The 12935-nt window shown below is 40.7% G+C and overlaps 1 protein-coding gene across 5 annotated transcripts in view; it reads right to left on the bottom strand.

The window, feature by feature from the left end:
• FAM118B (family with sequence similarity 118 member B) overlaps positions 1–12935 on the bottom strand; it is a 23948-nt gene extending 11013 nt beyond the window's left edge. Inside the window, exons 1-8 of one of the 5 annotated variants that reach the window (XM_070765450.1) lie at positions 12788–12935; positions 6495–6578; positions 5835–6087; positions 5028–5255; positions 4372–4500; positions 3243–3528; positions 2619–2675; positions 257–1470 (exon numbers count right to left, since the gene is read on the bottom strand). In XM_070765450.1, coding sequence (XP_070621551.1) covers positions 1451–1470; positions 2619–2675; positions 3243–3528; positions 4372–4500; positions 5028–5255; positions 5835–6087; positions 6495–6571 — 1050 coding nt within the window. In that variant the 5' untranslated portion in view covers positions 6572–6578; positions 12788–12935 and the 3' untranslated portion in view covers positions 257–1450. Of the gene's footprint in view, positions 1–256; positions 1471–2618; positions 2676–3242; positions 3529–4371; positions 4501–5027; positions 5256–5834; positions 6088–6494; positions 6579–11870; positions 11911–12787 lie in introns of those variants that run through there. The other 4 variants (XM_070765448.1, XM_070765447.1, XM_070765449.1 and 1 more) reach the window with 4 other exon arrangements.

Raw genomic sequence — 12935 nt, 5'->3', positions numbered from 1 at the left:
TCCATCTGTAGGATTTTAGGAGGGCCTCCAGCTTTGCAACAGCAGGACTCATGAAACCGCTGTTGTTGGGAATGGATATGTCCCCATGTTACTTTAAGCCTGCAATTTGATCTGAACAAGCAGGAATAAGGATTACATTCCCTGTCTGGATACCTGCTCACTGCCAGGACAGGTTGAAACAGAAATCTAGAAAGTTCTGTTTATCCAGTTGCTTTGCCACTTTCTCTATTAAAGACCAGATTAACACACAAGCACCAACCCTTCACTTGATTTATTTTTGGCTTAGTGTCATATACAAACTACCAGATTAAATTGATCAGTAAACAATAGTTTTAAAATATCACAATTTAGTAATATATAAAAGCAGATAAAGTATAGTTAAATAAATCTAGCTAAGCTAGCTTCAGACCAGCATTCATTGAACAGATAAACCAGTCAACTATTATTTTAGCACACTATTGTGCCAACCCAACATTTGGGTAGCTATGTAAACTGAGTCAACCAAAAGTACTGAATGCATATTATGCAGATTGCCATCATGAAAAAACAGATTCAAATTTATACAAAGTATAAAAGATTTAGAAAATTAGAACTTCTCTTTTAAAACATTCAGGTGGTTCAGTCTAAATTTTTACAGAACATCAAAGTAGAGGTAATAAATTCAGTTTTGACAGGATTGTTTTTTTTTTTGTTTTTTTGACATAAAACCTAAATAGAAAATGAGATCAGATTGAATAAACATGTCTTCATCTTGGGGAAAATCTCCCCTCTTGGAAGGAGATATAATGGCTTAATATACTGCAATGATTCCCAACTTCAGCAATATTAAGTTGTGTGGACTTCAATTCCCAGAATTCTTCAGCCAGCCATGCAGTCATACGACTACAGGACCTGCATGCCACTTGTTCTAGCAACATGCGAAGCGTTGACTATCTTTAGTTGTCTGACCTTACTGAAGGGAGACATTCTAAGAATACAGAAAACCATATTGAAAAGGCTGGCTGGAAACCACACAAAATGACAGACAGGATTAACTGTTAGCTCCCAAAAGACTGAAAAGGCACAGGTTTCAGTTTACCACCATATGGCAAACCACCAATTATCTCAACCATACATACTTCTTGTAGAACCCCAAGTTTATGGAGTGGTAACTTAGCGGCAGCTTTGAGAAACACTCTCTTGTAAGAAAGATGGGTGAGAGGACCAGTCTAAATGAAACACAGATCCTCCATGCATCATATTGCTTCTCTAAGCAGAAGTGATACCTCCCTAAGGATTCCTGATACTTAAACAGGCTAGGTATTTTTTTTCCACTAGGGCATCTTGCAATGAACAGAACTGGGAAAATATTTTGTGGAAGGTGCTTCCTGTTCCTCAGCATTGGGGTCTATTAAGTGAGTGTTTTTCTGCATTAATCAGGAACAATATCAATGGGTCCTGTAGGTCTGTCTCATCCAGTTGGTTTGATCCCTGGTAAATGAATAGACAGAACACCTGGATATTGGCCATGTTACTCTACACACCAGAAAAATGCAAACCTGTTTCACCTGACGAAAACAGGTTTCAGAAATTTCTTACTTAGGCTAAGGTGTCCTATAAAACAGTGATTTTCAACCTTTTTTGAGCCGCGGCACATTTTTTACATTTACAAAACCATGGGGCACATTGAGGGGGGGCGGTTAAAAAAAATGTGGACCAAAGAATTCTCTCTCTCTTCCTCCCTTTCGCTCTATTTCCCTCTCCCTCTTTTTCTCCCTTTCTCTTTTTTCTCTCTCTCTCCATCCCTCTTTCTTCCTTCCTTCTTTTTTGCTCTCTTTCTCTCACCCTCCCTACCTCCCTTTGTCTTTCTCCCACCTTCCCTCCTTTCTCTCTCTCTTTCTTTTTCTTTCTCTCTCTTGCTTTCTTTCTCTCTCTCGTTCACTTTCTTTTTCTCTTTCTTGCTTGTTCTCTTTCTCTCTTTCTCTCTTGTTTTCTTTCTCTCTCTTGCTTGCTTGCTTTCTCTCTCTTGCTTTTTCTCTCTCTCTTGTTTTCTTTCTCTCTTATTTTCTTTCTCTCGTTCTTTCTTTTTCTCTTTCTCTCTCTTGTTTCTCTCTCTTGCTTGCTTGCTTTCTCTCTCTCTTGCTTTTCTTTCTCTCTCTTGCTTTCTCTCCCTCTCTCTCTTGTTTTCTTTCTCTGAGCTTCGCGGCACACCTGACCATGTCTCACGGCACACTAGTGTGCCATGGCACACTGGTTGAAAAATACTGCTATAAAACATGATAGTTTCCTTTTTAACAAATATTTCTCCCTAAGAAACAAGAAAATTTTAAATTAGTTTGGTGGCAGTAAGAACTGTTGGGTTTATTGCTTTTTTTTTCACTTTTCTCTGCTAACACACGAGCGGCACAAAAAACCCTCACCTTAATCTGTCTTATTGGGAATTTTGAAGCAGGAAAACCTCTACTGCCATTCTTCCTAGGGCACCTTCCATTCCCTGTAAAGTACCTTTGGCTACGTTTAGTCCTGGGCTTCTACCCCACACAAAAAGACAATTTTAGTGTGAGTGGTAGCTGCTGCTTAGCAAGATTCATCTTCCCAGCTGACTGTAAGGAATTCTGAATATTAAGTAAGTTCTGTACCTTTGTTTTCAATATGCACAGTGCCTGTGCCATTCAGTTGTGCCCCCTGTTGTGAACCTGGAAGGAAGGAAGAAAAAAAAGTTATCTTAAAACATAGTGGAAGATCAAAGAATGTATGAAAGAAATCCAGAAGTATTTTTTAGCATCTAAGCTAAATCTTTACTTGGAAAGAGTCTAAACTTCTAAAAAGCATTTAGGTCCAATACAATCTGAGCCAGATTAAGATGTGTATGTAATTTATATTGATTGTGGTAAATTGTAATCTAGATTACATTTAAATATTGTTTAGAACAGAGTTAAAACTGCATTGCATAAATTATCCCCATCTGTCGCATTTAAAGACTCAAAGACAACTTTTGGGGGAGAGGGGGCACACCAAAGAATCCAGGTTGTACGCAACCCAGAATCACTCTAAAGTGAGATGGGCAGATTCTACATTTGATAAATCTATAAAATGAATAAGATCTGTTTGTCTTTGGGATTTCTGAACACATCAGTAAACTCATCTGTCAGAAAACAAATTTGTTTTTATTTATCATAAAAAAGTGACTGGGCAACATACAACCACTGAAACCCCCAATAAATATAAGAGAACATTCATTATCAAAATAATTGTTTTCTTACCTGCTTGATTCCAGTTGGAGATCTCATTTGCCAGCCTCTCAAAATATTCTGGCAAGTCTGAGTATTCCTCCCCATAGGAGATGACCTTAATCCCTTTGTCAAGCATGTTCTCTCGGAGCTTCTTAAATTCGTCGACATCTCCACGACGCACAAGCATAAAATGCTCCAGATCTGACTTGTGTTTCACAGCTTCAAGGAAGAGGGCTTGGAAGGTTGTATCATCCACAGTCCAACCACAGCCTAAGAACAGGAAAGATTTGGCTTCGTATAACTTCTGAATCTCCCGCTTTAAAGGGTAAAGCACACAAGGAAACAAAAAGATAAAATGTCTCTATAAGAAAGGGAAAGTTAGGATTATGAAAGAGTAAAAAGCCAACTCCCTCAGATACCATGTTTCCCTGAAAATAAGACCCTGACTAATATTTTTTGCAAATTCCCATGCAAACAGTATTATGGTTCAATATTAACAAAATAGCATGATGAAAGAAAATCTACAAGGTACTGAGAGAATAATTAGTTCCCACTTAAAGATGGAGCCATTTCTAAATCTCAACCTGTACCTGTTCTGGAGGAGATCAGACCAGAGACAAATAGGAACTTAAGGTTAAGACATGATTTATCTTAACCATTCATGTCTTAAGCAAGCCAGGAACAAGTCTGAATCAAACCCTGCAGATAAACACAGAAACTCCGACTTGGTTTGGCCAATTCTGGGTTTTTCCCCATTTTTTCCAGTCTGTCTGATTAATTCAATGGGCAGAGGTGGTTTATTTTTTTTAATGGATTCAAATTGTTGATTCCCTTCAGGATGATATAGAATAGGACAGAGGTCTTCAAACTTGGCAACTTTAAAACCTGTGGACTTCAACTCCCAGAATTCTCCAGCCAGCTCTATGTTTAGGAGACATTTCCAACATAGTATGGCAGGCTGAAGATGGGCAGAATTGGGAATGAGATAGAGTTGGCAGGAATATATATACATATATTGTCTCCTTCTCCCCTTCCAATTTCAAATGTGCTGTTCCAACATGATGGCGATTTCTAAATATTTATAAACTCACACAGCAAAACCTGCAATCAATCTTCGTTCCAAAGTCAACAACAGTTAAAAAGAACCTGTCAGTCTCACCATAACTTCTACGTTGCGTAGGACGTTCTGGTAACCAGCAGGATGAAGCACTATTCCTCTGGGATTTGTGTAGACTCCATGGATATGAAGGACACTCAGCTTCCTCTTCTCCTGTGCCCACTCAAGGACCTATTCAATATAAGCATCTAGGCTAAAAATTGCAGTGAAACCGCAACTAAAAGGCTACATCCCCATTCTAAAATCATAGCAATTTCACGATCACCATTTGTTACTTTGACACTTTAATTGCCTTTCTTGTTTCTGTTGTGGTCTTGTCCTTGCTCCCAAACTTTGTTTCCAAGATTTCAGAAATAGAAAGTAGAACTATAAAATGTGTAATTTCAGGGACATTATATTTTGATTGCTTTTTGTGTGGTGCGGAACTTTTATTATTGATACAAGTATACAACATTTTGGCATTCAGTTATCAGCAGTAGTTTACAGATTCTTTAGAGCAATTTCACTATTGGGAGAGAACCAAATCAAGCAATATGCAGTTTGACAGTGTTCGTATATCAAGCTAAGTCACAACAAGGTTTATTTTATTTTGGCTTAGTACAGTTTCCAAATCCTACTACTTTTGGCTTATTAAACTTTTTCAAGTTTAATGCTCACAAGATGTGACTCCTTTTAGGACAAGAAAAGGGCACTGTTACCTTTTTTTCATCGGTGAGGTCAAGAGATTCAAGCTTTTTCCCTTGATCAGCTGCATAAATTTCCAGCAAATTATCAAAGTTGGTGGTCAGAACGAGGGCGCCGTGCTCCATCAGGTGAAGCACTGACCTCAGGAGCTGCTTCCCAGTATCTTCCATCTTGGATTCCAGGTCATCAAAGACCTCATACAAGCAGTCTTTGAAGAATGAAGAACGTACATTGCTTGTGCGCTGCAAAGGAAACAAGACACACCAAGATCAGAATCTCAGGCCCCCTGCTCCAAATGGTGTAGCCTCCTAGATGTGCTGAACTACAATTATCATCCTAAATAATGTGGTTACTGGAATTGAGAGGACAAACAAAGGCATCAGGTAGGAAAAAGGTGACATGCATCACCAGACTCCATACCTTAACCTGATGTAGGTTGCCATCATCAAATTAGTTTGGATGCCAGAACTAATTCTCCACCCAATTTTGGCTCTTTTAAAAGTAAGGTGTGGGGATCTTCTATGGATGCATGTTTTAATGTTACTGATTAAAGACCATGAGCAGAGGAATGTGTCCCAGTGACACTATTAGAGGAAGCACAGCCATAATGCACAGCCTTCTTTGAGGATGGAAGTCAAAACTAAGTGAGCCAACTGTACTTCTGCTTTCAACACAAAGCATTGCAGCCAATGGCATTCAGCTGGACAGCTAGAATTTTGCAGAGTCATCCATCCTTAGTGGGCCACTGGCAGCTCAGCTATTTTAAGCATATATTTTATTTCAAGTCTGCAAAAGATTCTTTTCTTGGTGCCTCAACTCACAGGAGACAGTTTCTGGATCAGATCATGAGCAACATGGATGAGGTTTTTATTGTCCTCAAGACACTTCTGAAATTTTCTCCTCTCCTCCTCTTCCAGTAGGTCGAAGTCAATCGCAGCATCAAGCAGGGCCTGGATTAAGCCCTTCCAAGACTTCAAGGCTGGCACTTGGGGAGCCACTGCTGCACTGATGCCTGTTCCAATCACTAGGACTAGATCCTGGGGCTTTTTGCATTTTAGACTTGGCAGAAGTTTCCTACAACCAAAGAGGACACAAGGGAAAATGTGAACATAATTCATGATTACATTTCTCTCTTGCCCTTTCTCCTAGGATCTTAAGTACTTGGTCCTTCCCCTTCATCTTCCTAAAAGTGCCGTGAAGTGGGTTATTTTGTGAACGAATGATTGGAAAACAGCCAGAATGCTTGCAGTTCTATAAAGGATAGCAGTACTGTAACAGAACTGTACAGTCTTAACAACTCTGGCAGCAGAAGAAAAATATCTGCTCTAAAGAAAGTATGCTGGAAGGATTTTTAAGTGCAAATTTCAGTCTGGAAAACTGTCTGAAGAATATCTCCCTACATATGCCAGAGAAGGGGCCAAAGTTTATTTTCACTCCCAATTCAGCAGCTACAGAGATCCATTTGGAAGTATCCCACCTACCTGGGCTTCTTTGCAGCTGGCATTCCGTCCTCCAGCAGAATTCCTTTGTGCAGCTTGAGATTCACATTAGAAGCCATCCAGTTTCTAGGATGAAAGAAGTTTTATATTAGGAAGCCATGTTCTCCAAGCAAGAGAAGGAACACAAGCTTTTAATGTGGACACCGACCAGAATTCCCAAGGTTGTGAACTCAAATATAAGCCCATTATTTCTAATGAGTTTACCTGCCGATCAAGGGCCAAAGCAGTGCTACCTTGTTTTTATGTGACATCAAGAAGTATCTTAAGAAAAGGAAGAACCAAGTCTGAAGACTAACAAGATGGGCCAAATAATTTATTTAAATTAGTTTAGTTTCATCATAGTCTGGGCCTCCATACTAGCCAGCTACTGTCTGCATGACCAAGTACAATGGATTATGGAAATGTGTAGGTGAATAGTCTAAAGAATGCTAGTTCTATTCTTGTTTTAAATTTGAGGAAGCTTCTGTGGCATATCTGAGAGATTAACAATAGGTGCAGATTAGCTACTGTCAAACCCCAGGCCAAAAAATAGCCCTTTTCTCCAGCCTGAGAATGTGTGACTTATTTTTTTTTACAATTTAAAATGTTGCTTTTAGAACTTGTTTAAATAAAGATGCCTTCATGTTCAATCCTACTCAGTCCGCTTTGGGGTGAGCTGCATATAAATGCAATAAATAAATAAACAAATCCAATTCCTGTTGACTTACATAGATGCATCCATGTAGCTTTCTTGGCTACAATATAATTGTAGTTTGCCATTTTCTTATGTTGAAATGTTCTTTTGACAGATCAGTCCAATTAACATGGGGCTACCTTTGAAGAGTGTTTGGAAACCAGATTGTGCAGAATGCAGCTGCGAGAGCAATCATGGGATTCCTTAGGTATGCCCATGTTACTCCAACACTCTGCAGTCTGCATTGGTTGCCGATCAGTTTCTGGTCACAATTCAAAGTGTTGGTTATGACCTATAAAGCCCTTCATGGCATCGGGCCAGGATATCTGCAAGACCGCCTTCTGCCGCACGAATCCCAGCGGCCAGTTAGGTCCCACAGAGTTGGCCTTCTCCGGGTCCCGTCGACTAAACAATGTCATCTGGCGGGACCCAGGGGAAGAGCCTTCTCTGTGGCAGCCCCGATCCTCTGGAACCAGCTCCCCCCAGGGATCAGGACTGCCCCCACCCTCCTTGCCTTTCGTAAACTTCTTAAAACCCACCTCTTCCGTCAGGCATCCCCCCCCCCTTGCCTATATAGCTGTATGTATGATATGTTTGTGTATGCTTTTTTATATATTGGGTTTTTTAGGCTTTTTAATGTAAAATTGTTATTTTAAACTTTAATATTAGATTTGTTACTGTATATTGTTTTTATCATTGCTGTGAACTGCCCCGAGTCTGCGGAGAGGGGCAGCATACAAATCTAATAAATAATAATAATAATAATAATAATAACAACAACAATAATAACAGCTAACTAAATCTTTCAAATAAGTCCCCTATTCATATACTTAGATGTTCCCATAGGATAAAATATTCTTTACAAATGTAAAACTGTAATGACACAACAGTAACAGAAATAGCACAGGTCTGCCAGATACAGTGGTACCTCGAGATACGAGTTTAATTCGTTCCGGACCTGGGCTCTTAAGTCGAGCAGCTCTTATCTCGAACGACTTTTCCCCATAGGAATTAATGTAAATAATTTTAATTGGTTCCAGCCCTCAAAAAACTCACAAAGTTAGTCTAAATTATGCAGAAAGACATGTTTTTAATGAAGAAATGTACATGTACATATAAATGAATAATGAAGTTTCTTTCACTTAACTTGTAAACTTTCTTAAACTTTTAAATTTACATATGTTCAACTTCTCTGCCACCCAATCCTGTAGGACAGAGGTCCCCAACCCTTTTTGCACCAGGGACCGGCTTTAAGCGATCAAGAGAGGAATGGGTGAATGAATGGACGGAGGGTGGGAAGGAAGGAAGGAAAGAGGGAAGGGACAGGAACAGAGGAAGGAAGCAAGGAAACTTATGAAAGGGGAGAGTAAGAGAGGAATGAGTGAAGGGGGGGAGGGAGGGAAGAAGGTGGGAAGGAGAAAGAAAAGAAGAAATAGAGGAAGGGAAGGTAAAAGAGAGAAAGAAAAAGAGCAAGAAAGAAAGCTGCAAGCACCCCCCCCCCCGAGCCCCCCAGGCCAGCTGCAACCTTTTAAAACACGCGCGCCGCTTCGCAGCTGTCTCCTGAAGCCGAACGCGGAAGTTAGCGTTTGGCTTCAGGAGACAGCTCCTTGGCGCTTGTATCTCGAATTTGGGCTTGTAAGTAGAACAAAAATATCTCTCCCCTCCCAGCTCTTATCTCGAGTTGCTCTTAAGTAGAGCAGCTCTTATGTCGGGGTTCCACTGTACATATTTTACTTATAGGGCCATTTTTCTCCTGCAGTTTTCCTCCATCCTATCTATAATTCTATTCGACGTTGAGGTCTCACTCTTTCATTCAGAGATAGTTCCAATCAATTCCCCAAACTAATTACTAATGAACACAGTGATTCAATCATTTTATGAGACTGCTAACAAAGGATTAAAACACCATGAATAAGGGGTTTATCCCTATTTTTCAGATACTTAACATCTTTGGAAAAAAGTCTTCTCATGAAAAGGTTGCATTAAGTCCTGAGATGTGTTTTGACAAATGGAGTAGTAACCTCTTGTAGATTAAAGGTGACTTGCTGTTCAGAGTTTAGGGCTTCATCAGCAACCCTGATAACATTCTATTCCCCTTCCTCTTTTTGTTTTGAAAACCAAACACAAGTCAAAAGTTGTATTCTATATATTCCTTCATCTTGCTAGGAGGAAAACTCTTAAGAATTCCCAGATATCTCATGCTTGCTGGGAAATTTGGAGTGGTGCACCAAAACATTTATAGAACACTAATCAGTTGTTTGGTATAAAGGAAAAGGCAATGACAGAAAGCTGCTGAATATCTTGCAAAGAAATCTGCATGGACCTCTCTAGGTAATTGCTAGGAGTCAAGAATGATTTGAAGCCAAACAGAGACATGAATTGGGAAGGCTACCGTACATCGTGCAGATGGCAGGCTAAATCAAAATGCCTAGTAAACAAGCATGCATACTTTAATCTCCAGTGTTGAACTGGAGCGTTGATTTGTAGATCATCATGCAGAATTTCCAGAAATCATGACTCGTACGCAAAAAGTCAAAATACTGAACAATTCCTTGTTGCATAATATGACAAGCTAAATGTCTGTGGCGATACTCAGTCATCTAGGTCATCTTGCCCCAAAGGTGCTTTTTTTGAGAGGCAACTGGACTTTCAGGTTTTTCTTTGAAGACGTTTCACTTCTCATCCAAGAAGCTTCTTCAGCTCTGAGAAAGCTTCTTGGATGAGAAGCGAAACATCTTTAAAGAAAAACCAAAAAATACAGTTGCCTCTCAAAAAAGTACTTTTGAAACAATATGGAAAACTGCCAAGACTGATAAAAGAGCAGTGAGCAATGTAAAAAAAAAAAGTATGGTGCATCTGCCACACCTCTTGTCTTTGTGTGTTGGACAGACTGCAACCGCAGTATAAATCAGTTTTACTATCCTTAAGTTACAGATCAGAGACTGGCTGTAAGGCTAATAATAGAAAGCCTTAATCACCTTCTCTGCCCTCTGCACCACGTACAGATCACGGAATCACCTCTCGAGTCCAGGACAATCTATTCCCACATGAAGGGTTTAAATCCAAGGCATTTATAACCCAGCTGAACTCTGACTTTCTAGTTAATACTTTTACCACACTGAAACAACAATATATCCTCCACCCCACCCCTCACATATTTGCCAAACATGATCTGCTGACATGAAAAGCAGGAAGAGAAAGAATTTTTGAGATGCAGGAAATATCTGGTTTCAACCTTGATTAATGCAAATAGTCCACCATTACAAACTTTCCATACTTCCTGATTAAAAAAGAAACCACCTATTAGTTCAGCAAAACCATCTACAGAAAAAAAGAGACACACATCCCAACACATTCCACTTCAAAAACATACAAACTAGCAAGGGTTTTATTTTTTATATATTTTTAACTTCAATATAGGATGTCTTCTGGATTTTCAGGACCAATAATCAAACATTGTCTTTTGGAAGGCGGTTTAGATCCCTAATCTGCTATTTCTCCAATGATTCTTTTCTCCCTACTTACATCCCAAGAAACCAGCCAACATATCTCCTGCAAAGAGAATCAATCAGATTACACTCCTTTCATAGATTAGACTAAACCATGCAGGACCATTTTACTGCTCTTAAATCATATTTGGTGGCTCTTTGATTGTCTTTGTCCAGTCTGTGTTATTATTTATTTATTTATTAGATTTGTATGCTGCCCCTCTCCGCAGACTCGGGGCGGCTAACAACAGTAAAAAAGACAATATAAACAAATCTAATATTAAAAGTAATTTAAAAACCCCAATTTAAGAAAAACCAATCATACATACAGATATACAATGCATAAATTTTATAAGCCTAGGGGGAAGGGAATATCTCAATTCCCCCATGCCTGACGACAGTGGTGGGTTTTGAGGAGCTTACGAAAGGCAAGGAGGGTGGGGGCAACTCTGATATCTGGGGGTAGTTGGTTCCAGAGGGTCGGGGCCACCACAGAGAAGGCTCTGACCCTGGGCCCCGCCCAGAAATCAAATGTAAATTAAAAGGCAACATGTATTCTTAGCAGTAGCAGCTGATCAAAACCACTCAATGTACAAGGTGTTTATTATATACATATGTACATACATACATTTTAGGTTAAAAGCTATTGCCTTATAGGCAGACTGCCCAGGTTCAAATCCTGGTAAGGGAATGGCTAGCTGATGAGAGCTAAATAGCTTGAAATAGATCTATACCAGTCTCCCTCCATTTTCATTATCAGCAAAAAACATGTTACATATACAGATTATAGTTTGTCAGCTATAAAAATTAACTGCCTGGATGGCCCCTGGAAGGGCTGACAGGCAAAAAGGAAGACTATGCTCCCTCCAATTTTGGGGTATAACAGGGTGATTCGACAGAAACACACACACACACACACAGATATGACTCATTCCTGGTACAAGCTGAGACAGGAGAACCTGTGGCCTAGAAGTTAAAAGCTACTCCTTATAGGCAGACTGCCCAGGTTCAAATCCTGGTAAGGGTATGGCCAGCTGATGAGAGCCAAATAATTCGAAATAGATCTGTACTAGTCTCCCTTCATTTTCATACATAAGTATGTATGTGTGTACGGATAAAACAGCAGAATTCAGTTCAGCTTATGGGTTCAGCCTGTCACAGCAGTCCCAGTTTCTCACTGTTCAGAGTTTTTATTACCTTATAATACAAAATACAAAAAAAAACAGTAGGAAAAAACAGGGTCTCGGGTTCTCACGTGGCCCCTTGGGAGAATTAACGTAATTGTTCAATCCCTGAGCTAAACCCTAAAGGGATTTGTTTGGGGTCAGAGTAATGTGGAAATCTTCCAAAAAAAAAAAAATGGGGGGGGGGGGCGTGAAGAGAGCTTGTAAACCATGACTTACAGCTTAGTCAACTGTACAAGCCTTTGCCAGTCCTGGCAATGGCTGTAAAGCGGGGAAATTAAGGGAAGGAGGAAATATCAACCTTTCAAGACACACACACATCCTGCACAGAGGGGAAACTCCGGATCAGCTCCTTTCACACACACACACACACACACACACACACACACACACACAATTGCACTGAGGGGAATCTCGGGATCAGCTCTTTTACACACACACCACACACACACAAACTGCACTGCGAGAAAACTCAGAAGTACTGTAGTTCCTTTCACACACACACACACACACAATTGCACTGAGGGGAATCTCGGAAGCAGCTCTTTTACACACACACCACACACACACACACAAACTGCACTGAGAGGAAACTCGGGAGCAGCTCCTTTTATACACACACCACACAAACACACAATCTGCACTGAGGGAAATCTCGGGAGCAGCTCTTTTACACATCACACACACACACACACACAAACTGCACTGAGAGGAAACTCAGGAGCAGCTCCTTACACACACACACACACACCACTGCACTGAGGGGAAACCCGGGACACACACACCCTCGCCACTGGGGGAAACTCGGGAGCAGCTTCCTTTCCAAGCAGCCGAATGGGCGAGGGCGGCCATTCAACCACAACCGCGTCGCCCATCAGGCGAGGAAGGTCGCGACGCAGCCCAAACCCGCCTGTCCTCGCCACCACCAACCTCCGGCCGCTCGTGAGCTTTGTGAGCGGGTCCTCCCGCCCAGTCAACGTTGCCCTGAGCAGCCCGAAACTCGCTTGCCTCACGGCGGGAAAGCAGAACAACCGGCGCCGGAAGGAGCGGTATCTCCTTCCACGTACACACCCACTCA

The sequence above is a fragment of the Erythrolamprus reginae genome, chromosome 12 (genome assembly GCF_031021105.1).
Source record: "Erythrolamprus reginae isolate rEryReg1 chromosome 12, rEryReg1.hap1, whole genome shotgun sequence".
Classification (NCBI taxonomy): Eukaryota; Metazoa; Chordata; class Lepidosauria; order Squamata; family Dipsadidae; genus Erythrolamprus; species Erythrolamprus reginae.
Note: the sequence above shows the minus strand (reverse complement) of the source record. Positions and strands in the feature narration are given on the sequence as shown.